The sequence below is a fragment of the Phoxinus phoxinus genome, assembly GCF_949152265.1.
Source record: "Phoxinus phoxinus genome assembly, chromosome: 13".
NCBI classification, from domain to species: Eukaryota; Metazoa; Chordata; class Actinopteri; order Cypriniformes; family Leuciscidae; genus Phoxinus; species Phoxinus phoxinus.
The window spans coordinates 13,240,284-13,266,851 of record NC_136888.1 but is presented as its reverse complement, the minus strand read 5'-3'; the positions used below and the strand labels follow the sequence as shown (position 1 = coordinate 13,266,851).

The window sequence follows — 26,568 nt, the reverse complement described above, 5'->3', positions numbered from 1 at the left end:
TTTTATGTGAACACGTTTTTTGTGTGCTATAAATCTGTGCTCTACCCATGAGTTTTGAATTAAATTTGTCTACCCTCTTACACAAACAAATGCATTTCATTTTGAAGAGCGTGTAATTTATTTGTGTACAATAATTTTGTATTTTGTAGGTGAAAATACACCTACCTTTCTATAATGTAGGTGAAAAAATACAGTTTGTTTTGTACATAATATTACTTAATAAACAATTCCATATACAACTGAGCTATTCTGTGTATTCCTCTTGGCTGAAGGTTAGGGTCCCATAGCACAACTTGATTTGGCTATACAGAGGGATGTCATGTATCGTCTAAATCAGCTGTGTTGCTGTCAGTGTCATTAGCCACCAGCACCTCTCTGTTCTCGTAAGTCCAGAAGCCATTGAGGTCGATGAGGATACTACTGACGGTGTCACCCTGGCCACTGTTCACCAGGTCCTGTAGTGTGATCTTATACGGATCTTTGGGCTTCACCATATCAAAGATTTCATCCTGTAGACAACAGAAAAAAAAGTGAATTAATATACATTATTGTCATTGTATAGCAACATGAAATTACTATTTTTCTACTTGCTGATAAATGGGAATGGACTTTAACTCTTATATAAAGAAGAGCTAAAGGCAGTTTACCTTAACATCCTGGAAGGAAACTGGCTCCTGTCCATGGATTTTCATTTGTTCCTGAATAGCCTGACATCACAGATGAATAGGTTAGTTTCTACTTCTTCTAAATATATATATATATATATATATAATCAAAAAAGCTAACAAACACCTCTACTTACCCTGAAGAAGTAGTTGAGGGTGAATACGTTGAGATAGCCTTTGTTTTCCATGTCTAGCAGTTTGAAAATATACTGGAGGGCTGCAGGCTCTTTCCTGTTTTCTAGAGCCAGCACAAAGTCCAGATAGGTCTTATAGTCCTAAATTAAGAACAGAAATGCATGTTTATGTTTTTAAAATTCAGCTTTGCCATCACAGGAATAAAATACATTTTAAATATATTGTAATAATATTTCACAATACTACTTTTTGTACTGTATTTAAAAGCAGCCTTGGTGTGCATAAGAGACTTCTTTCAAAAACATTCATTAAAAAAAAAAAAAGGGTACCAGTCTCCCGAAGCACTACTGTGCCACAAGCTGTGACTCTGACAGCAGACATTTGTCTTAAGAGACACTCTTACTGTGATGCAAATTATTAATTAAGTCAAAAGGTTATACCATTTCACCGTCGTAGGTTAAGCATTCCTGGTAGACACGGTCTAGAAAAACACTAGTTAGAGTTCCGGTGCCATAGCGAGACAGCTCTTCCTTACTGAGCATCCCATTATGGTCCTTATCCAGGTTAAGGTACTGTCCTGTACATAGCAAATATGACGATTAGCATATGAGATGTAACTTATAACTTACTTTAAATTATAACACTGATTAAGTGTATTTTGCAGGCATACCATAAACACGAAGAGCAGAAGGTGCAGAGAACCAGTTGGACTCCTGACTCTCCTTTGATAGTTCCTCGTCTCGAAGCTATAAATGAATAAATCTGATCAGCTTAATGTTGCAAGTCACTTGCACAGGAAAACTTTCAAATAACTAGATGATGGATGGATGGATAAACACAAAACGACAGAGACAGACAGACACAAAACGACAGACAGACAGACACAAACAAAACGACAGAGACAGACAGACAGACACAAAACGACAGAGACAGACAGACACAAAACGACAGAGACAGACAGACACAAAACAACAGAGACAGACAGACACAAAACAACAGAGACAGACAGACACAAAACGACAGAGACAGACAGACACAAAACAACAGAGACAGACAGACACAAAACGACAGAGACAGACAGACACAAAACAACAGAGACAGACAGACACAAAACGACAGAGACAGACAGACACAAAACAACAGAGACAGACAGACACAAAACAACAGAGACAGACAGACACAAAACGACAGAGACAGACAGATAGATAGACAGACCCAAAACGACAGAGACAGACAGACAGACAGGCAGACACAAAACGACAAAGACAGACAGATTTTATTGCTATGTTTATTTTGATGTAATTTTTTTTTTTTATATATATATATATATTGTTTAGTGTTATGAATGCTTTGGCAATGTAAAGAATTATTTTACCATGCCAATAAAGTCAAGTCAAGTCAAGTCAAGAATATTTGTATAGCGGTTTTCACAATACAGATTGTATCGAAGCAGCTTCACAGTATTAAATTAAAATAATAATAAAACGTCCATGTTTGGTAATGCTAATCAATAGTATTATTGATTGATTCATTAAATTGAACATCCCCAACTGAGCAAGGCAAAGGCAACAGTGGCAAGGAAACGAAAAACTCCATCAGGTGACCTAATAAAGCTATTTGAATCTTGAATCTAGACACAAACAGACAGATAGATAGACGACACAAAATGACAAAGACAGAAAGACAGACAGACAGACAGTCACACACAGACAGACAGATAGATAGACAGACATAGACAGACAGATAGATAGACAGACACAGACAGACAGATAGATAGACAGACACAGACAGACAGATAGATAGACAGACACAGACAGACAGATAGACAGACAGACAGACAGATAGATAGACAGACACAGACAGACAGATAGATAGACAGACACAGACAGACAGATAGATAGATAGACACAGACAGACAGACAGATAAATAGACAGACACAGACAGACAGATAGACAGACACAGACAGACAGATAGATAGACAGACATAGACAGACAAGATATATAGACAGACAGACAGACTATTTATAGATAGATAGACAGACATAGACAGACAGACATACAGATATATAGACAGACACAGACAGATAGATAGACGACACAAAATGACAGACAGACAGACAGATACACCAACCCCAAAAACTTGTGAACAGGAGAGTATATAGATATCATATGTATATATTATAGGTTAACTTGAGTGAGAATCTGTACGCTACCTCAAGTAGGTCATCCAAGAAACTGCAAGCCAGGATGTCCTGAATTTTTATCTTTCCTGCAGAGCAAATACAAAACATTAGAATGATTCGTTTCATTCCAGTTTTTTCCTCAGGGTAAAATCTGAATGATGTCTGCAGGTGCTCTGACTTCAATTTAAAGGCAAAGTTAGAATGTTTAAAAAAACCACGACCACAGGAGAATTACCAGTGTGTAGAGGATCAAGGAAGAAGAAGAACTTGCGAACGGCAGTGCAAACATAAAACGAGTAGAAGGATTTCTCCAGGCCATCTAGTTGGGGGAGTGTGGGAATTAACTCTAGGATGTAGTTCTCCAAATCCTGCAGAAAGAAGTCTTTACTTTAAACAATACAGCTTTACTCCTAAGAAGATACTGTGAATACTGTGATGTTCACAGCGGGTGAGTCAGAGGGTAAAACAAGATTACTTACAGACTCACGAAGATAACCCTGACCTGCTACATCATAGAGACTCAAACCAATCCTGGTTTGGTGCAGCCACACTGCCAGAGAAGAAACCGTGATTCATCTACACATCTGTATTATAGTGTTCAGAATCAAATAAAAGATCTAAAAGACTCATAACTAACTGCCGTCATAAGACGAGAATGCAATGAGAACACACATCACAGAATTGATAACTACCTTTTCTCATGACATAGTTGAAGAACTGCATAATTGATATCCTCCCATACGGATCATTATGAAGTAGTTTGGCGTAGACTCTGGCAGTGAAGAAAAGCCTGATGGGGGTGTAATGATTGTGAAACAAACATCTCAGTGAGTCATAAGCTTTGTCCACCTACCTATGAATTACATTGACTTGGAATACAGTTATCTGCTCATAAACTCATGGTTTTTGAGTGATACTAATTGGTCACTACACTTTGCAATGATGTACTTACTTGCATTTGGCGCCTGCTTGTTCTCCAACCTTTAGGAAACTCTCATAACTGATCATGGCCTCGTCACCGGTCGTGGGCGGCACTTGATGCTTATCAAGAAGAAACCAAAGGTTCTGTAGGAAAGAAAAAAAAAACATTTAGAAGAGGAAATAGAAAACACAGACATGTTAAACCGACCAAAAGCTGATAATGAATGTTTCGTTTGGGACACGGAACCAATGCAATGCTCTCTTACTTGTAACTCTTCATTGTCCAATAGTTCCCGGCTTTTCCTCTGGAGAAACACTGCCCTCGATTCTTCTCTGAGTTTCTGCAGCAAGACTTCATCTTCTGCAGGAAGCTGAGGTGAAATATGAAGTTGAGATTAAGAATGTAGTATGTACAGTACAGTTTGGGGTCAGTAAGATAGTTTTAAAGTCCCCCTGAGGTGAAAATCAAGTTTTTAATGTTGTTTATACATTATGTGGTGTTTTTAATATGCTTTAAGACGAATCATGTGCAATTAAATAAGTCAACAATATTTAAAACTGCAGTGAAACAAAGACAGTCTCAAAAGCGCGGTTTGAAATCGCTGGTGTTTCTGACGTCACAAACTACCTTCTAACCAATCATATCAACCTGTGATCATCAACGAGTGGATCTCTGAGCTGGTGTGAGTGAGTGTAGGCGGAGCTAATTTGCATATTCATAGAGTTACATTCATGCTATTTTAAGGCATGAAAAAATGGTTCAAGGAAAAAGCGTTTAAATATGTCATTTTGGTGATCAAAGATGAGTTTTAAGGGATCCAATTATTGACTACAGGGGGACTTTAAAGAAATTGATACTTATATTGAGCAAAAATGCATTAAAATTATCAAAAGTGACAGTAAAGACATTTAACATGTTCTATTTTATCTATTTCAAATATGCTGTTCTTTTGATCTTTCTATTCTTCAAAGAATCCCTTCCGCAAAAATATATTAAGCAGCACAACTGTTTCCAAGACTGATGATAATACTAATGTTGAGCAGCAAATCAGCATATCAGAATGATTTCTAAAGTATCATGACACAATAAATTACATTAAAAACAAACAGAAAAAACATAACCCCCCTCCCCCCATAAAAAATATTTTAAATTGTAATAATATTTTCATTTTTATTGTATTTTTGCTCAGATACATGCAGTTTTGGTAAGCATAAGAGACTTCTTTCAAAAACATTTTAAAATATTCCGAACCCAAAGTTTTGAACGGTAGTGTGAGCTGATGAACAGTATGAAAAAGTGAAGCACTTTATGCCAGTGGTGACTCTCAAATTAATATCTTCAAGACAAGACATTTATCATTGTCATGATAGGTCAGACTATGATAAATGGATGTAATTGTTACTTGTTTTATATGATATAACATACCACAACCACTGACAACACTGTATTCTCATTACTGATTAAACCTAGAACAACTCACCCTGTAGTAGAAGCGTGGGATGTGTTTGAATGAGTCAACTTCTGCTTTCTCGCCTCCTTTCCATTCAGTGTAATACTTGGTGAACAGTTCAGTTTCCTCTGCTTTCTTCTCCTCCTCTGTCTTGCTATCTGTTCAATACAATTAACACACACATTATGATTAATCATACTGTACAATCCTCATCCATATTTAATTAGGTATTAAGCATGAATATTTATGTCCAGCTTGGTTTCATTGTAAAATCATAGTAACCATGAGCAAAACCATGGATGTCTCCTCATTACCAGTGTTGGGTATAACTAATTATAAGTCATCTAATTCCTGTAATTGTATTACTTTTCCCTTGAAAAAGTAAAGTAAGGGATTACTCTTAATTTTTCTGTAATTTAATTAGTTACTTCTGATGTAATTGCAATAAATACTGTATAGACGACAATAATTCTATATAAAAAAAGTGGATTTAGCATTAACATTTAGGGGTGGTTTCCCAGAAAGGGCTTAGATTAAGCCAGGACTTTGCGTTCATATTATTAGGGAATTTAAAGAGTTTTTACAAACTTGCCTTACAAAAAACATTACAGGTTGTGTATATTGAGACAAAACAATGGCACTGAAGATATGTCAGTGCAAGCTGTTTTCAGTTTAGACAGTTCTGACATACATTTTAGTCTGAAACTACTTAAACCCTGTCCGGGAAACCGCCCCTTAATGTTAAAATGTATGTTTTAAAGTAACATGTCAATTTATCCAATTGTATTCTGTTTATTTAAAATAATTAAAATTGCAGTTTCGTGTCTATCTTTGTATTGTTCAACTGGTCGAGGTTGATTTGTGATTTATAAAGTAATTAGCAATAAGTAGCTAAGTAATCTTTTAGAGAGAGTAATTAGTACAGTAATCTAAATACACTGTAGAATCTATAATTAGTAACGTTAACTTACTAGTAATTAATTACTTTACCCAACACTGCTCATTACCAGGGTAATTCCTACTTTGCAATACATTTTCATGTCCACATTATTTATGTTTTAATATATTGGATAACATACTGAACTTTAGAGTAACACAAAAGTTTTTACTAAAAATGTTTATTACATATGGAAATCATATCAGCCGGTTTTCATTTATCACCATGGATAGGGTAACTATGGTTTCTATACAACAAACTACAGTAACGTTAATTGTTGTAACTAATGGCCGAATACATTAAGTCAGTTCCCTACAATAATACTTAGTATATCGTTAAATCTACAAAATGTTCATAAAATATAATGGCGTTATTAAAGTAAAACCACGTTACAATTTCACAAGCGACTTACCGAGATTTCTATATAAATGTTATAATATTTAAATAAATGTTCTCTCTTTTAACTCACTAACGTTATATAAATCTCTATAGTTATTGATTAGCTAAAGTCATAATCTCACCTTGTTTCGCAGAGGCGAGTCTTTTTCGAAGTAAATCTTTCCAATGTGCGGTTTTGTCGTTTGCCATTCTTAACTTTACTCGGTCATAATATGTTAAACTAACCAGCTCAAAACTGATTATTACTCAAACTGTAATATGTTCGAGTAGGCTAGGCGGTTGATCAACTGTTTACATATCTAACCAAAAGGCGCACGAGTGACGTAATTGAAGTGCGACGACACATGAGAGTGAATGGCTGCTCGCACTGGCATGAACTTGCTTTCTGGTTAGAATTCAATAACCTTCGACTAGATTCTGTAAGTTAGATGTTCTTGTTTAAAATACCGATAATTGCTTCGACAAAATTGCGTTTAAATGATAATAATGCAATATCTTAGCGAGTTTCTCTATCTGAGGATCTCAATATTGTGTGCTTTAAGTACAGAAAGTCATTTCTTTAACAGATAAGTTGCTGAATATTATATCTATTCATTTTAGGTAAATATATTATTAAAAAGTTCATGTGTTTTGTATATGTGTTGATCAGTAAAACTTAATGTTGCACATTTGTTTGTGGTGGGACATTTACATAAATAACCATTAAAGTAGTGCATAGTCTGAGTAATATAGTAGACTTGTTAGAAAATGGGACCTCTTGTGTCAAATTCAAGGATTTGCATGAAGCATCTATGCACATGGGTTGTCAACCCTCTGTATCTCAGGCCTGCATTGGCTGGTTTACCACAACATAACATAATGCTTGCTGTCAGGTTTATCATAAATCCAAACACACAACTTTACAGCACAAATGGAGACAAACAAGCAGAATTATACAGCCAAGTTACCAAAGAAAAGGGATTCACTCCTAGAACCAGGCCTGCATTCCCAAAGTCAGTATTCGCAGCTGGAACGGCCAAAAAAACTGCTGAATATATGAAAAAGCGAGCTGGGATTGATACAGAAGAGCTGTCAAATAATACACCTGCGAGAGGCAGAGGATATCTAAAAGTTGCCCTTCCTGACCATCCGCTGACCACATCAGAATGGGCAAAACTCAAAGAGGGTTCCTCCAAACCTGAGCGCTTCGAGATGCAAATGATAGAAGGACTGCTGGCGGCTAATGCAGATGTCAACATCGCCAAATCTCTCTTGGCGTATGTGGTTCAAGACAAAGGCACCCTTTCTTATGAACTCCTTTTGAGGTATCTAACGCTGTGTGTCACAGCTGGGCACCACTCTGAGGTATTTGACACTTACGACATCATGAGAACTTGCTTTAAGACCCTTGACACTGGAGCCTCGTCCCTGTTTATTAAAGGTTTCAGTCAAACTGAACGTTGGAGGGAGGCGCTTGGCTTGTTGGAGGGCATGAAAAAGGCCCTCCTGCCGTCTCCTCGGAACTATGGTGATGCCATCACTGGGGCAGTACTTCATGGAGACACTGAGACGGGCTGGAAGCTGTACGACGAGCTCCTGGAACAGGGTATCGCACCTAATCAGGACACCTGGCAGTCCCTGTTTCAGAGCGGCATCACTCAGCGTGGACAGGAGGACAAACTCTTTTCTGTCCTGTCATATATGAGAGATAATCAAATCTACCCAGAGGAGCCGCTGATTAAAACAATCAAAGCTTGGTTTGAGAGGTAATTGTAAAAAAAAAAATATATATATATATATATATATATATATTAGTGCTGTCAAATCAATGAATCGTGATTAATCGCATCTAACAAAAGTTTTTGTTTAAATATGTGTATAAATATATATTATATTTAAATTGTGTGTGTGCGTGTGTATATATACACATAAATATGTGTGTGTATATAAACTTTTATGTTAAATGTGATTTTATATATATATATATTATAATTTGATCATGTTAAAGGTTTTAACCTTATTATTATTATAAAATGTATATATTTTTCATTCCATTATTGTAGATCTTTATTTTATTATCTGTTTTGTTTTTTATTTTTTTATCTGCACAGTTTACCGGATCAGAAATGGAGTGGGAAGTTCTCATTCGTCGCCCCAAGGTACTAATTTCAGTTTTCAGTTTTAATTAAATACAATGATCATAAAGACTATTCTTAATAGAGTATTGGTGTGGATATAACTTGTGTTTTAGTGGAGAGTGCAAAAATTGCAAGGCATCACTGGAATCCATTCAACTGACTGAGGAAGAGTATGCTCAGCTTAAGGATGAAGTGATGAAAAAAGTGATAGAGGGAAGCGACATCTTCCACAAAACCACCCCAGAGGTCTGTCTGCTATATTATATCCTTCTTCTGCCTGAGTTAATTTACCAATGTTAATTTAATCTATAGATATACAGATAAAATCAACATTTAAGCCAGAGTTGTTATTAATAATTAAAACTAAACTAAAACTATAAAATTAATTTCCTGGAATACTAAATGAAAAAAAAATTGCCTTGGAAACTAACTTAAATAAGCTTAAGTTCAAGAACTAAAATGACTAAAACTTATGTTGAAATAAAAATAAATAATAAATTAAATCTTCATGAAAAGATTGTAAAAAACGAATACAATTTTAAAAAGCACATAATTTACATTAAAACTGAAAATATAAAAGTAAAAGCTAAAATTCAAAATATTAATAAATGCATTGTAGCTCATAAATAATACTAAAATAGCACTGACATAAGCCTCACCCCATACAAAGGTTTCATTCTCATAATAAAGGAAAAACACAGTATATTATTTCAATGATGAAATATGTGTTTATATATATATATATATATTAATAACATATTAGCAAAATGTATTATCATATTAATATATATAATCAGACTTTTGGGGGTAAGTGTGCTTAAGTTTAGTGACAATCATGTCACAAATAATTATAATGGCCTTAAAAATGGTTTAATTTTCTTTATACTAAACCATTTTTTCGATTTTGCAGTGAAATGTGACCTGTGTTTTGTATGAAATTATCCTTTATGTAAATGAAGTGTGGTTTAAAGTTTAGTAAGGTCTTATTTCGTGCCGTTTGACTCCACTAGATGGCGATAGCGTCCTATACACACGATAGCGTTTTCTACATGACTGATTAAACATGTTATACATGTTAAACATCAGCCGTTTAGAAAAAAACAAATGCGTATTAGATCATTTTAGCCATGGAAATTACAAAATAATAATGAAAAAACACACATAGGCTAAAAACTAAAGCAGCTTTCTACCAGGCACTAAATAGGCTGCAACTACGTGATAGGCAAGTTGTGTAGTCGTCCAGAATTAGAAGACGTTCCATGCAGTTTTGAGCTCCGTATTAAGTGGAGTCTGGCCCTGAATTAGATGATGTTGTTGTCCGGACTGATGCTTTTTTCAGGCTGTGGGGTCTATAGATGTCAAAAGCATGTGATCCTGTCTAGTTCCACATTTAGCCATGATGTAGGGGCTTTCCAACACATGTTCCTTCATGTGTCTGTCGGGTCCCCGGTTTAGCAAGCTCGTGAAAGCAGTCCTGCTGAAGACACAAGGTCACAAGGCAAGCGGCGACTCTGAAATTCCATTTGCCAGAAAGAACAGTCATGTTTGTTTGTAAACGGCGTTCTCACGCATTACATTTCCAAGCCCTGTCTCAAAAAGGGACATTTTTATACACTACATCTTGGAAAAACAAAGTACTCAGTATAGCCATAAACAATCTAATTTTGGTCATGCACATGATTGATGCTGAGGCATGGGTATTGCTTGTGTGCTTTTTGCTGTCGTAAAACGCAACACAATGGGCTTTCACATTTCAGCCCTCAAAAGCCTCTCACATGAGTGACCCTGGAAAGTCCCTGTCTGCAGCGCTGCATGGACTCCAGCCCCCCGCCATCTCTGCAGCAGCGCTTTATGAAGTGAAACCAGTGCAAGGCAGTTAAAACACCCCCAGTCTAAACTCTCCACAAGCATTTAACAACCCCTAGACAATCACTTTGCCTTAAAAAAAAAAAAAAAAAAAAACTTTTGGGTGGCTGACATGACCGTGAGAACCGTGTCCTGCTGTGTGACATCTAGTACTTAATCAAAAAGTACATTTTAAATGTTAACAGCTTTTAAATGTTGCATAAATTACCTTGTAATAAATGTGAGAGTACAAGAAATATTTGCACTTGTAAACATTTTTTTCTTTAACTTTTTTTCACACCATATTACATATCTACTAGCATTCAAAAGTTTGGGGTTGGTATGATTTTTAAAAGTTTTTAAAGAACTCTCTTATGCTCACCAAGGCTGCATTTATTTAATCAAAAATACAGAAAAAACAAAGTTGTAAAATATTATTACAGTTTAAAATAACAGTTTTTTATTGTAATACAATGTAATTTATTCCTCTGATGGCAAAGCTACATTTTCAGCAGCCATGGCTGTAGTCTTTAGTGTCACATGATCCTTCAGAAATCATTCAAAAGGCCAATTTGCACTGCACAGATTACTGTACGTCACTTCTCGCCAATTCGGCATGTTCAATCCTTGAAAACAAGATCCGACAGACACCAACAGACACGACAGAGGTAATGCACCGATCCGACAAAACTCAAGGAAGTGTCTGTTGCCGTCAATAAAATAAAATTAATAAAATTTTACTGACCCCAAATGCTTGAAAGGAAGTGTATATAAGTGATTTTTTTTAAGTGCACAATGTAACTTTTGGCCCTCTAGCGGTTAAAAAAAAAACTGCATTTTGCAGAAGAACATTGTTTTGGTTGTAATTATTAAATAATTATTTGATCCCCTGCTGATTTTTGTAAGTTCGCACACTTACAAAGAAATGAAGGGTCTATAATTTTTATGGTAGGTTTATTTTATCAGATAGAGACAGAATATCAACAAACAAAATCCATAAAAAAACACATTAGATACTAATGTGACTAGAGACTTGAGCTACTACTTTGTTGCTTTGGTGGTATGTTTTGGGTCATTGTCATGCTGGAAGGCCCATCCACGACCCATCTTCGGTGTTCTGGCTGAAGGAAGGAGGTTCTCGTCCAAGATCTGACAGTACATGGCCCCATCCATCGGCCCCTCAAAACGGTGAAGTCGTCCTGTACCCTTAGCAGAGAAACAGCCTTAGAGAATAATGTTTCCAATGCTTTCTTTGGCAGTTGGGTCTGTTAGAGGTCGGATCACGTTCTCAACACTAACAAACCGTTCCAGAGTTCGTTTGAAAGCGTACCGAGACCACCTCGAAGTACGCTTGTTTGGTCCGCTTTTGGTGCGCACCCGAGTGCGATTGCTGCATTCACACCTGCACAAACGGACCACACCAAGGGGGACAACGAACTCTAGTGCGATTCAACCCAACTAAATAACAAAATAAACCTACCATTAAAATGATAGACCCCTCATTTCTTTGTGTGCGAACAAACAAAATCAGCAGGGTATGAAATTATTATTTCCCCCTCTGTATGGCAATTTATCTGTTCAATAAAATAAAAATACCTTATCTGTTGAGTAATAAAAACTCATCTCCGCGTCACTTTTACAACATTTCAAATCCCTCAGTTCTCACCATCTCTGAAAAGCCAAGCCAATGTTGATTCTCGTTTTATTACAAGCTCTGTCACGTTCTCTTTTTGCCAGCAGACTCTCCTCTGTTTTTTGTTTTTTTTACAGGAAATTCCCCGGAGATTTAGCTGCTCCATGTCAACCTTTTTCGCTTGTTTTGACAACTAACCTGTGCCACTCCCACCATACACACGTTAAAGAAGGTTTTAATATATGATACTTAAATTGTCTGGGGATTTTAAATGTGGACATAGTGTTAATAACACATTAAAAAATGAGCATGTCAACCATTTTTATTGCTGAATGTTAAAAAGCCTCTGTTTAGTTTTCTTGCATTCAGTGGCTTGCAGCTTTTCAGGTCAAGCGTGAGCTTTGGGGAGCCTGTTTTTCCCGTTTCAAAAAGAGCAAGCCTGTAATAAAGAAAAGTACAGGACTTGCAGATGCCTTTTCATTAATGTCTGCCGTGGGGCACTGGGAAGTTTCCACATACTCAAATTTCTTTGTTCTCTATCTATTTTTGTGTGGCTGCCTTTCATTTAGTTGGAATTTCATGCATGCTTTGAACAAAATGGAGCAGGTACTTTAGAGTATTAAATAAATGTTGTTCATTTGTTTTTAATGATTCAACGGTTTGCTAAACGTTTGTGTTAAGAATCGCTCCAAGGCTTGTCATGGGCTATTGTGTATATTTCAAGTAGAAAAACTGGTCACTGTCAAATCTGGATTCAACTTGTGTGTGTACCAAACACACCCATTGTAAGTACACAAAGTTCTGCACAACATGCTGGTACCGCATGCACGTGACCTCTCGACACCATTGGGGAATCCCCAGTGTTCCTGTTCCCATTCAACCCAACCTCTCCATGACCACGAGAGGATGCGGAGCGAAAACAAAAACACATACGATGCAAGACCTTCAGGGTCAAAATCTTATTGAATGTGCATAGTTAAAATCAGGGGAAATTGCATATTTGGATTAATTTTGACTGTCCAATGCGGAGAGCCCTATCCCTACTCAACGCTGCAAGAGTTTTAGAGAGTTTGAACAACTGATCACCATCTGCTAACCCCCACCAAAACCAAAAAGGAATTCCCCAAATATCCAGCTCCCCTTCCCCCCTCTTTCTGGCGCTCAACCCTCCCCCATTCTTGCACCCGCTAGAACAGTCTTAACACTCTCTTAACAAGATTTTTAGCATGCAAAGTAGCTGTACTTATTTTTGCTGTCTTGCTTTTAAATGTGGGTAACAATCGTCTATTTTTGCATATAGGTGGCTTGGAGAGGTGGGAATTGTAATTTTAGAGGGAAAAATTCTCACGCTCCAGGCAGAACAGAAAGCGCTGGTTTTCAGCCACCTTGACAGTCCAGGGTTGTTGGTTTTGACCAACATAGCTCTGTGTGCATTAAACAGAGGCTTGTGTTTTAGAGATTGGACTAAACTTTACCACACGGTTGTTTCCTCAACAAAGTTTGCAGTTCCCTCAAAGCAATGAGCTCCGATGCAAGGATTTTCGGTCACACTTTAGTTTAGGGTCAAATTCTCACTATTAACTAACAACTAACTACTACTTTTGCCTCAGGAAACTCCTAATTACTGCTTATTAGTTTATAAGGTAGTTTAGGTATTGGGTAGGATTATGGATATAGAATATGGTCATGCAAAACAAGGCATTAATATGTGCTTTATAAGTACTAATAAACAGCCAATATGTAATTTGCATGCTAATACTCAAACTAGTTTATAGTGAAAATTGGACCATACACTAATAATCAATAACTCAATAACTAAACTTAAGTTCATTGTTCATATCTGTGGCGCTGGCAGCCGGGAGAACGCAGCCTTCCGATCGGGAAGCACCCCGTGTTATTTTATTATTATGTCTAATAGTATTGGTATTATAGTATTTATTGATAATTTAATTCATTTTTATACAGTCAATATTCATTTTTAGTTAGAGTTTTAGCAATTTTGTTTTTTATATTTATTATTAGTCTTATTTCAGTTTCAGTAATTTTACTACTTTAACCTCAATATTTTTTTCAGTTAGTTGCCAAGGCAACATTTCTTATTTTGTTAAAAAAATGTAAAGTTATCATCTAATATTTATAACTCATTTTATTTCAGCTTTATTACAATTAACAAAATTATTTATTCATAGTTTTTGTTTTTGTTTCATTTAGCAATACAACAATGATCGGATTCCAACAGTTCTTGAGCTAAGAACTCACTTGAACTTGAGATGATACTGAAAGTTGAATATTTAAAATAATAGTGTTGATAAGTTTGTGTGGATCATGCATATTTAAAGGGATAGTTCACTCAAAAGTGAAAATTATGTTTCTCATGTTGTTTCAAACCTGTATGAATTTCTTCTGCTGAACACAAAAGAAGATATTTTGAAGACTTTTGTGTTCAGCAGAAGAAATTCATACAAGTTTGAAACAACATGAGGTGAGTAAATTATGACATAATTGTAAGTTTTGGGTAAACTATCCCTTTAATGTCTGCATCCATCCACTAATCTTTTTTTATTGACTAATGCTAACTAGTACTTAATACTGTTATGTGTGTAATAATTCATCAAGGTTTGTGTATTTTTACTCCGTATTTGTGTATTTTGACCACCACTGATGATGAGCTAGTTGTAAGTTTACAGTGCGTGACTGTGCAAATGTTTAGTAAATCAGAAGCCCGTCTGCAGCACGGGGCCTGAGGACAGACAGGTGAGGGAGTGACTTGGCCCCAATCCAGCTGGAAATTCCCTCAGATGTTTACATGTTGTACCAAGGACAATTGTGGAGGTTTTTCAGCCCCTTCTTAAACAACAACAAAGGAGAAGGAAGTTCTAGTTCTAGTCCCCCAACCCCCCCACCCCTTTTTGCTCTTCGGTTATTCAGCTAAACACAACCTGATCACGCTTTTGAAGGTGAGCCAGGTGTGGTCAAGTTCTGTTTGAAGTTCTATTGTTTGACTGTAACAAATGCTTTGAGATCCCTTGAGACAGATAGGAAAAGTCAAGCATTCTTTAATGGTCCTGGGATGAAATGGGTTCATGGAATTGACAAAATTGTTGTTGTTATTTTACAATGCTCTGACAGAAAAAAAAGTAGTATGTTCAGTTCTTGTCAGACTATCTGTAAACACACTCCTTTATCTCACGGCTGCTTGCATGCTTCGCTCTTATACTTCCTGTACATTCATGAATGCACATATATCAGCTCCTCGCTTAATCTGATAATATATGTAGAGTTTCATAAGTTTCAGGCTGGGACAGTTACAATGATATGTCTGTCTGCAATAAATGTCACCCGCCTGGCCTCGTGATTTTTCCAGAAGCAATCTTTAGTTTATAGGTGAAATGTGTAATATCTGTGCAGTGTCACTATAGCGTCACAAAACAGAAATGAAAAAAATTAAGATTGTTTGTCAAACAGAAGATTCCTCATCTGTTGTAGAAGACTAAAATCCTCATTTGGTGAATTGTAATAGTATATTAATAATTCTAAAGATAACACTATTAAACCAGGAAAAAAACTATTTTAATATATATTAATATTTTTAATTAGCATTTCATTTAATTGTAGTTTAAGTTTGTCATTTTTATTCATTTTTAATAGTTCTATTTAGCTTTAATTTCTTTTTATTCTTATTTTAGTATTATTTATATACTATTATAGCATTTATTTACATTTTTATTAGCTTTTATTTTTATAATTTTAATTTAATTAGTTAGTTTTAGGTATTTTGTTGCGTGTGTCTGTCATTTATTTATTATTTCAGTAGTTATCAAGGCAACAGTTCTGTTTCTAATTTCTATATAGCTTTGATTTCATCTTTATTTCAATTAACAAACATAATTTTTTTTAGTTATAGTTAACAATAACAACACTTGCTCGATGGCTGTAATGTAATTCAACATAAAGGTTTTCCGCTGTCCTCCCTGTCTTGTGCAACACCGGTTGCATTTATCTTGTGCAATGCGCTACACAACACCAAAGTGAGGTAATTTACAAAGAAGACCCCCGTCCATCCAGGCAACCATCCGTTGCTGTTGTTGAAGGACGGTTGCAAGAGTGCATAGTGTTTTGTATCTTTACTGCCCCTTTTGTGTCTTTGCTTGCATGGACTTTAAAAGTGTGGCTAGTTTTAGCTTCAGAATAAACAACATGAAAATAGTGCAATGTATGAAGCTTCAACAGATTTTTACTAAACTGCAAGATTGTGACTTTTTTCAGAACTGTGCATATTGTCTGTAGCATATATTAACTGTGGTCATGGTTATGAGAATAACCACTTGTTTTTGTTCCGTACAGGAGCTTAAGAGCTTTAAAGCTTTCGTGAAGCAGAGGCCTCCCTTTGATATTGTCATCGACGGTCTTAATGTGGCTAACACAACACCCAAGGCCACCCACTCTGAGACGGTGAGTGACGGGTCACTTTAACAGCTTGGATGTTCCAAGAGAGGGCCGGTTTCTCTGTGGGTTATAGGTGACCTTTTAAATAGCTTAACTTGCTAGACAGTCAACCTACTCTGATTTAAAGCACTAAAGGTGGTAAGGTTACCTTTATGTTTGAGTATTCAACTCATCAGTCGGCATGCTAAAGTCAAGAAAACTGAAAAGAGTGCAAGAGGATCGACCGGGGGGGGGCGATGCTGAGCGTGGTTTTCACTTCTTACTTTTAACGCAATAAAACAGGTTTTAAGGAACAGCCCCAATTTCTCATAGTTTCCAACCTGAAAGACCCTCAAACCCACAAAACCCAGCACAGTTACTCAAATGAAAAAAAGGGAAATTTCAATGTCCATAATATTACACAGAATGTGTTACACATCAGCCCTCCTACGAGGCGGTGATCAGTCCCGGTAGTGGCTTTACATTTGGTTATGCTCCTTTATAATAGTACCTAAAAGATTTTATTGCCTAGGCTAGAAGTTTTAAATAAGTACTCACACCCACCTATCACACCCTCAACCACCCATTAACTGAAAACCAATGACTTTAAACTTGAAAAAAGCAGATTCACCACATTTCCCCCATTGATTAATCACAGGACAGAATCTTTAGAATCTTTGTTTAAATATGAAAATCAGGAATGTTGTTTAAATATGCAAATCAGGCATTGTCTAATGAAATATGCATATAATAAATAAAAAGTATATTATGAATGAGATGTATGAACAATCCCCTCTGTAAAAAACGTCAGATTATATATATAGTGTATGCAAGTGGTATTGAACTAGAGATTTCTGGGTCAGTGCAGGAGAAAAAACTCATTTAGAGTTTAAAGATATGTATAGTTGATATCTACAGCTGCAAATAGATGCAGTGAAATAAAATAAAATAAACGTTTAAATGTGCATTTTGGATTTTTTTTCACAAGTCTGAAATAAGACATGTTATGGAAGCAAATAGCCCAAAATCTAAAAAATTGCCAGTGCATTAATAACAGATATGATTAACATTAAATCCTTCACTTGACATTAAGCTACAAATGATGATGTAACACAAACTTCCATGTCCTTTCTGTTCAAGGATCATTTTGCTTTCTGCTCACTCATCCATGGCTTTGGCACTTTTTTGCTTTTTTTATTCGCCTCAGACGCACGTCACACAGTCGCACATTATTAACTCAAACATACCCCATAGCAATTGTAGCACGGAGGCAGGGGATTTTACACTCTTTTTGATATGACTAAGTCTGTATTTTAAGAGAGACATGTGCCTTTTGTGGTCAAGTTTATTTTTGGTGGTAACATTTACCCCACTTCCTCGCTAACTGGCGCATTGAAACGCTAGTATTAACCGGTTTTCTCTGCAGACAGTCTGAGCAGGGCCTGCTGGGTGTGAAAATGAGAGCTTCAGTTCAGTTAACTTGTGGCCAAAGTATACCGATATGTTTTGTTTACAAGCTAAGTAACCGGACTGTATGCAATAAGCATAGGGAAATGAAATTGAGTGCAAATTTACAAGACTAACATGCTAGAAGGAAGAGTGTCTCTTTATCTAGAAATGCTTAGGCAAAGGTGATTACAGGCAGAGGTCAAAGTTGGATTGTGAAACAGGACACTATCATGTGTTCGGTGCTTTCCAGAGTAAACCAGCCCATCTGTGGCTCACCGTCCACTTCCTTATCATGAATTAGCAGTAAATGATCACACCTGCAATTCCCCAATTAGCACTTCCTTGTGTCTAAAATAACAAAACCGGAGATACAAGATAGACTGGGATTCATTGGAACTGACTTTGCATATTCAAACTGTAGATGATATTACTGTAATCTATATTTGAGTATGAAATATATTTAGATGGTTAATTCAGTGGAACTGGTTGATGCAGTAGATTAATGTGTATATGTATTATATATATATATATATATATATATATATATATATATATATATATATATGTGTGTGTGTGTGTGTGTGTATATATATATATATATATATATATATATATATAAATTGTGTGTGTGTGTATTGCATATAACTATTGCATGTATGTTCATTTTAGATCAACTTTTCTGCAACTTTGATTGGGCTTCAAATTTAAACACACACACACACACACACACACACACACACACACACACACACACACACAACTCTTCTTAATTGCATTCTTTTAAAGGAAGCCAAATTGGGTCAAAGGTGAATATTAATCATTAAGTATTTCTACAATTTCTTTATTACAAATGTTCTTTCTTTTTTTTTTTGCTGTGAATTTTGAAAAATAATGTTTGTTTAAAAAAAGCCCAATATATTATTTTATTATTTTATTTAATACTTATAATTCACTTCTGTTCTAGTGTTCTAATCTTGTGTACTAATTTAGTTTCTACTTGGAATTGTGCACTAATTGAAGTAAATCTTTAAATACCTAAATGTATAATAATTAAACGGTACGCTTTCAAATTAAACCCGGCATACAGACATATGTATGTGTATCATGGTATCAGAACAGTTTTTTAATTAGTCACTTCCTGCATGGTGCAGGTTGCAAAGGACTTTTGTATCTCCTGGAAGAAAGAGTGAGAAAAACAAATATCTACACTTAAACAATTTTACAAAATCATATATTATATATTAAAAATAACAATGATATCTCATGAATAGTTAATGCTTGTACGGGATCTTATCTAAACAGCTACATGCAAAGAACCTTAGATATTTTTAGCACAGAGTTTTTAACCTTTACTGACCGCACTCTTTGTAAGGGGGTATTGGAAAAACAACTTCCTGTGTAATCAGGAAACTCCCCCCTCATGGTGTGTGCGTGAGTGGGTGGCACTAAAGTAGGCTAAAACAATGTGAGCAAGAATATTTTTTCCCGCAGTTGACCTGTTAAAGGTCCCAAATATATCTGTAGTGCCAAGGGAAATTCCTTGCAGCTCATTTCATAGAGAAAATGGTGAATGAACTGAGGTCTCTCATTCATTAAAAACTCATGAATGACCTAATTTATTTCTAACATCTGAATGGAAATGGTAAAAGGTCACTGAGAGTGTGAATTATCTCCGCAGTTGCTGGCAGTCGTATCGGAGTTGGAACGTCAGGGTCTGAACATCCTGGTCCTCGGCAGAAAGCACATGCTACAACCTTCCCGGAACTGGGACAGACAAAACATGAACAAGATCAAGCAGAAATCCCACTGCTTCTTCACCGAGAACATGTTAGTATGACCCCCGTTTCCTCAATCACATACTGTACACCCTGTTCCAAAACTGCCCACGCAAGCAGCAATTTAAGGGATCACAGGCGCACCAGTAAGAAATGAATACTTTTATTACGCAAGGAAGCATTAAATTGATAAAAAAGTGACAGTAAAGTCATGTATAATGTTCTTAAAAAAATTCCACTCAAATAAATGATGTTCTTTCAAACTTTATATTCATCAAAGAAAAAAAAGTATCAGTTTCCACAAAAATATTAAGCAGCACAACTGTTTTCAACATTGATAATAATAAGAAATGTTTCTTGAGCAGCAAATCATCATATTAGAATGATTAATGTGACAGGAATACAATTACATTTTAAAACATTAAAATAGAAAACAGTTCTTTTAAATTGTAATAATTTTCACAATGTAATTGTTTTTATTGCATTTTGATCAATTTATTTATTAATATTATTATAGAAATGCAATCATGGTTGCAGAAAAGTTCCATCTAAAAAAAATTTTTTGGGAGATAATGCATTGAGATAAGCTCGATTCATCCAAGGCGGTATTGATAAAAATAGTTCTGGAATATGCACTGACGAGCCAAAACATTATGATCACTCATAGGTGAAGCAAATTTCTTTGAATATCTCCAAATAAGGCCACATGTCAAGGTCTGGGTAGATTAGATCACAAGCAAACAATCATTTCTTGTAGAAAACATGTTGGATGCAGGAGCAAGACCTGAGCAACTTGGACAAGGGCCAAATTTTTATGGTCAGATGACGGGGTCATAGCATCTCTGAAACCTCAAGCCTTGTTGGTTGCTGCTGGTCAACAGTGAAAATATATCAACAGTGGTCCGAAGTGGGACAAACCACAAACCGGTGACAGGGTGTTGGGGGCCCAAGGCTTCTTGATGCACAAGGGACAAAAAAGGCTATCTGTCTGGCCCAAACTGACAGAAGGTCTTCTGTGGCACAAATCCCACAAAATTTGAATGATGGTTATGGGAGGAATGTGTCACAACACACAGTGCATTGCATATATGGCTGCGTAGCCACAGACCAATCAGAGTGCCTGTGATGACCCCTGTCCACCGTCGAAAACACCTAAAATGGGCATGTGAGTGTCAGGACTGGACCTTTGGGCAGTGGACAGTGGGACAGTTGTCTGGTCCGTTGAGTCTAGTTTTCTTTTATGTCACATGGATATCTGTGTACTGTAGATGTGCACCGTTTACCTGGGGAGGGATGACACCAGGATCACTGTGGGGCGACAACAAGCCGGTGGAGGGAGGGTGATGCTCTGGGCAGTGTTCTGCTGAGAAACCCCGGGTCCGGCCATTCATGTGGACGTTCATTTGAAACGTTCCACCTAATTATTAATAAGATTGTTGCAGACCAGGTACAACCCTTCATGACAATGGTGTTCCGTGGTGGAAGTGGCATCTTTCAGTAGGATGTTGCACCCTCCCACACTGCACACATTAGGTGCTTTCTCACTGAGGAACCTTTCCATGGTTCCTAGAACTAATGGCGGAAGTATCCGCTTTTAGGCGTGTTCACACCGCAGGACCTGGGAATAGTTCTAGGAACGCCTTTTGGGGGAACTAAATTAGCTCATACTTCAGTAGGCTGTACACAGTTTATAGCCTATATATTTACTCCACGAACTCTATGAACATGGAGAACAGTGATAGATGGGCCTCTTAAAGGTGCTCTAAGCGATGTTGGGTGACGTCACTTCTTGAGTATTGTCAAACAAACGGTGGCTAGTTCGACCCTCCCTCCTCCCTTCCATGCTTCCTGTCATGAACTTTTCCGATGTACGTTTTGCGCGTTTCTTCTCCTTTTCCCTCTTCTTTGCTATTTGTTCATCGGAACGTCGTCTCTTTGGTCGTGTATCGGCCATATCATATCGTTAGTCGTTGTCTAGGACATCTCTCCTCTAGCTAACTTCCCTCTTCATGCTTCTCTCTCTTCCACTTCCCACACCCCCCTTCTTGTGCACGCACACTAACCCCCCATATCATTCTTGTCGGTTATTGGTTGTAACACTGTTTATGTTTCGTGGTCCAGGTTGGCCCAGTTTGTTTTTGTTGCCGTTTGTGGAGCCTGTGCTGTCTACAGAGGCCGCGGGTTTTTACAGTGTGTTCAGGGGACAGGCAGCTAGCAGATAGTGAGGAGATGTTTGCTGTATGAGACAAAAAATGTTTCAGCCTAAAAAATGTGTGACATCGCTTACGCTAAGGAGAAAACCCAACGCAACTTTTGGGAACCAAGCGAAACATGTATTTCTGTATTTTTGCTCTAATAGCGATATTGGGCATCAACCACACAGCAAACGCTAATACCTTTTCATATACTGTTCTTTGTAAAACAGTTATATCTAATAACGCATTAGACAGGACTGTTAAACAGATTGTAAACTAATGAAGACAGAGATTGGGAGCTGTGTGCTCAGACTCTGCCATTCTCAGTGCCGTAAAAATAAATGTCTGCCGCACCATCAAAATAAAAGTCACAACATGCGTGGCTTACGTTAAAGGAGAACTCCGGTCAATTTTAACATTGAGCTCATTTTTTTGTAAGTTTGGAGTGCTGTCAATACAGAGAACAACGACAAAAATCGGTGTTGCCTACACTGTGTTATCCTCTTTTTAAAATTTGCACCCTGTTGACTTCAATGGGGCACGTTTTAAACCTGCTTTTAGCCTCTTAACATCTTTGATGTGTCATTACAAGTGCCCAGCCATGTTAGATGATTCCTTCAGAGTGAACACGGTGAATCTGACTACAGTAGATGTGAAAGATATGAATAAAAATGATGTTATTTCAGCCAGCACCAATACCTGTATTTACTTCCTGTTTTCGGTTGAAGTCCAAAGTAGTCGATTGTCGAGTTCACGTGCATGATCATTGGTAACTAAACCCAGAGCCATAGAGAGAAAGAGTTGCGACACTCTTTGATGTCGCCGCTATGGCTGTCACGTGGTTCATATAAGCCCCAATAGTTCCAAAACATACGCTGGCTGTCATGTTCTTCTATGGGACAGACAGCAGCGATTGCATTATTGAACGGAAAATATAAAATAAAACACACACCCAAGTACTTTTTCAGCTGTTATTGCATTTTGTTAATGTCAGTTTTGCATTTCGAGAGGCAACGAGGTACTGTAGATTACTTCGTTAAGTTTAAGGCTATATTTTTGGAGGGAAAAGCTTAGTGTTCATGTTCGCATGGGTAGTAGCACTTTAGCGGCTTTAACTTAACTTTTCCATATCATTCATCTGATGATGGACGTCTCATTATATTTATTTTAGCACAACTGGGCTGTATTAGGCTATTGATTCCCGTGATTTTTCTTATAAATTCCGATTCAGCCATTAGCCTAACGTTACCTTCGTGATCACGCAGAGCGGTCTGCCGTGGCGGTCTGTTCAGAATTCGCTTAGAAGCTAGCTCACTTCTTCTGATGAAAGTGGCCAGCCAGGACCACAACTTAAAATTATACTCTTAGTCTTAACATGATCATGTTTCAAGATTAAGCCATACACATATTATCAAAACTATAAAAGATTAAAAACGAATTTCACTGATACAAATGAAGGTTTTCAAATAAAATATTTTTTATTAAACAATGACAGACAACAAAAATGTGTGCTTGTGTTAATGTGTGTGTGAACAAGAAAAACAAAAACCAGGGGCAGGTGATCAATGAAAGAGACAGGACTGGTGATGGCCATAACAATCCTAGAGGTCCAGCATTGTTCTCACAAGCCGCTTCACTCAAGACAACAAATGAAAAGTTAGTAGTATATCCCAAAAATTAAATTAAATAAAAGTTGCTATAAAGGTGGTAGCGATTCATTACCGAACTAATTAGATGCTACCTTCACAGCTGGCGAAGTCGCGCTAGCTAACTAGGAAGCAGGCAATGCTAGAAAATTGGTTGAAACAACCAAGATAAAATATAAATAATTACGCTGTGCATGTACAAATGAAGACCAGTATAAGCATCGCAAAGGGCCTCTGAAACAATATAGACAGTTGACAATTCAAAAGAGGTCGATATTTCAGCAAGTTACCTCTGGAACAACTCGACGCGCAGCAATGTAAGTGAATGGGGTTCAACCCACAAATGACAGTGTTTGGAACTAATACGATCTTCAAATCCCGGAAGTAGGCGGTTAAAAGCGCCGCCATTTTTTACAACGGAGGTCTATGGGAGTGTCGCAACTCTTTCTCTCTATGGCTCTGACTAAACCTATGCGCGTGAACTCGACAATCGACTACTTTGGACTTCAACCGAAAACAGGATGTAAATGCAGGTATTTGCGCTGGCTGAAATAACATAATTTTTATTAATATCTTTCACATCTACTGCAGTCAGATTCACTCGTGTTCACTCTGAAGGAATCATCTAACATGGCTGGGCACTTGTATGACACATCAAGGATGTTAAGAGGCTAAAAGCAGGTTTAAAACTTGCCCCATTGAAGTCAACAGGGTGCAAATTTTAAAAAGAGGATAACACAGTGTAGGCAACACTGATTTTTGTCGTTGTTCTCTGTATTGACAGCACTCCAAACTTACAAAAAAATTAGCTCAATGTTAAAATTGACCGGAGTTCTCCTTTAAGAGTTCCTACTGGCGGTGCGAATGTAACCAGGAAAATGGCCCTAGGGGAACATTTGGTTCTCGGGGAACCATCCTAGTGGCTAGTTCCTAGAACTAAGTTCCTATAACTACCCAGTGTGAAAGCCCGCATTGTTTAGGAATGATTTGAGGAACATGAAGAAGAGTTTAAGGTGTTGCTCTGGCCTCCAAATTCCTCAGATCTAAATCTGATTGACGTACGGACAATCCTGCCTATATAGAAAACTCAATGTAATCCTTATGTAATCCTTCCAGGTTCTGTTTAGTTATCATGCTATCTAGAAGTCCTCACTGTTTTGTAACAGTTTCAGTCAGATGTGTTAGTAACACATGTACCCGATCACTTCCCTTCTATTCGTCACTCAATATAAACCCCACGATGATTTCATTGACTAAGCATTAAAGGTATTTTTGATACAGTGCACTGTTTTTCTTGGATTACTGCCACAGATCTGAAGATGACCCGTTTCTGCTGTATGCTGCGTTGCACTCTGGCGTTCACTGTAACTTTCTTAGTCGTGATCTGATGAGGGATCACAAAGCCTGCCTGCCTGACACTGCAACCAGACGCCTCTTCTTCAAGTGGCAACGTGGACATCAGTTTGTAATCAGTCATTATGCCCCAGGAAAAAGGGTTCGATTTCAGGTAGTTTTCGGAATGGAGAGACATTGTGTAATCATTAGTAATCATTAGGATGACTGATGACTTGTGTGTTTTTCAGAGGGTCTCTGCTTATGACACCATCGTTCAGACCTCTGGCAGCTCCTGGCACATTCCGTACGATGAGGATGGAAGAGATAGAGCCACATATGAAATTCCTCAGAAATGGCTCTGCCTTACTCAAGAACATTGAGGCTTGAGTTACTGCTAGTGTGCTGGCTGAAACATCCATTACATTCAAATCAATTTCAAAATGTTTAATTAAAATCAATAAAAAAAAATACTTTGCAAAATGTCCAATTGTGTTTCTACTGCTGCATAACTACTTTTATTTTACGTATTCAACCCCACAGAGACCATTATCAAGGGGAATAAGATGTTTGATCAAAGCAGCTGTGAAAAACCCTCATTTTCCTGCCAAAGACTTGCTCAATGACCTGATGAACACAGGAAAAAACATTGCAGACTATAAATAGAACACAAACAATCATTGACTTCATGCCCTGACACCTTGACATACACCACTCTTGACAAAAGGCTGGCTTGAATATGCTAAATTAATTGTTGATAGGCCTACAAAACATTTTGAACCTATGGATAAGCAGTATGCTTGGCACAAAAAAGTCATGGCTTATGTTATGACCAGAAGAACACTATCCCTGCAGGGTCAAGCGTGGCGGTGAGTCAGTCTTGTTACGGGGTGCTTTACTTCTGCAGGAGGCAAGTGTGGGTATCTGCATGTTGGAGACATGAGAGTGTTGAAAGGTCTTTACAATTGGTCCTGAAAACTTCCTGATAGGATGTGGGGTAAGGTTAGTTTCTGTTGTAGCAATGTGTACCTTTCGGGCACGCCCCTACCATACCTTTGTGTGTGTGTGTGTGTGTGTCTGTGTGTGTAATCCTAAAATAAGCAATATAGTAATTCTCAAAAAAATCCCCGATATCCAATAGCCTATGTCCAATTCTGTTTCTTCTATTGCATACCTACTTTTATGTTAGTAGCACTAGCAGGTAACGTAGACTGCTCCTAATCTATAATCATAATCATATAAAAATCCTCAGAGACCCATATATTTAAATCACAAGGGCTATATACCGGTATAACTATACCTGAATCTGAAGTCTAATTGCATAAATGCTTATTTGCAATAGCATACGTTATCCATGTAGGTTTCTAGTTAATGGCATACATTATAGCAAGGTTCAACTATATTATAAATATATTTGCAACTGAAAATTTGCTGTGTTCTCAGGACAAGGGTGTTTTTC

The 26,568-nt window shown here is 37.1% G+C and overlaps 2 protein-coding genes across 2 annotated transcripts; one reads left to right on the top strand and one right to left on the bottom strand.

Annotated features, from left to right (window-relative positions):
• Positions 1-235: 235 nt before the first annotated feature.
• On the bottom strand, positions 236-7,108 carry ppp2r3c (protein phosphatase 2, regulatory subunit B'', gamma). Its single transcript, XM_079631963.1, has 13 exons — positions 6,815-7,108; positions 5,387-5,514; positions 4,172-4,276; positions 3,937-4,049; positions 3,677-3,774; positions 3,464-3,534; positions 3,220-3,352; positions 3,015-3,070; positions 1,471-1,546; positions 1,241-1,377; positions 803-940; positions 648-707; positions 236-509 (listed from the first exon to the last, which is right to left on the bottom strand). Exons 1-13 carry the CDS (start codon positions 6,879-6,881, stop codon positions 318-320), a joined length of 1,374 nt encoding a protein of 457 aa, XP_079488089.1. The 5' UTR covers positions 6,882-7,108; the 3' UTR covers positions 236-317.
• Positions 7,013-26,501, top strand: prorp (protein only RNase P catalytic subunit). Its single transcript, XM_079631961.1, has 7 exons — positions 7,013-8,437; positions 8,783-8,830; positions 8,923-9,055; positions 16,632-16,739; positions 19,840-19,988; positions 25,089-25,284; positions 25,361-26,501. Exons 1-7 carry the CDS (start codon positions 7,440-7,442, stop codon positions 25,490-25,492), a joined length of 1,764 nt encoding a protein of 587 aa, XP_079488087.1. The 5' UTR covers positions 7,013-7,439; the 3' UTR covers positions 25,493-26,501.
• Positions 26,502-26,568: the final 67 nt, after the last annotated feature.

What these genes read in the sequence shown, in the direction of transcription:
- ppp2r3c (XM_079631963.1), bottom strand. Translation starts at nt 6,881, where the DNA reads ATGGCAAACGACAAAACCGCACATTGGAAAGATTTACTTCGAAAAAGA. An exon ending in ACTCGCCTCTGCGAAACAAG is followed by an intron (nt 5,515 to 6,814) that starts GTGAGATTATGA and finishes TGTATTGAACAG; the next exon opens with ATAGCAAGACAGAGGAGGAG. An exon ending in CCTTGATCCTCTACACACTG is followed by an intron (nt 3,071 to 3,219) that starts GTAATTCTCCTG and finishes TTTGCTCTGCAG; the next exon opens with GAAAGATAAAAATTCAGGAC.
- prorp (XM_079631961.1), top strand. Translation starts at nt 7,440, where the DNA reads ATGGGACCTCTTGTGTCAAATTCAAGGATTTGCATGAAGCATCTATGC. An exon ending in ATCAAAGCTTGGTTTGAGAG is followed by an intron (nt 8,438 to 8,782) that starts GTAATTGTAAAA and finishes TTATCTGCACAG; the next exon opens with TTTACCGGATCAGAAATGGA. An exon ending in TCCACAAAACCACCCCAGAG is followed by an intron (nt 9,056 to 16,631) that starts GTCTGTCTGCTA and finishes TGTTCCGTACAG; the next exon opens with GAGCTTAAGAGCTTTAAAGC.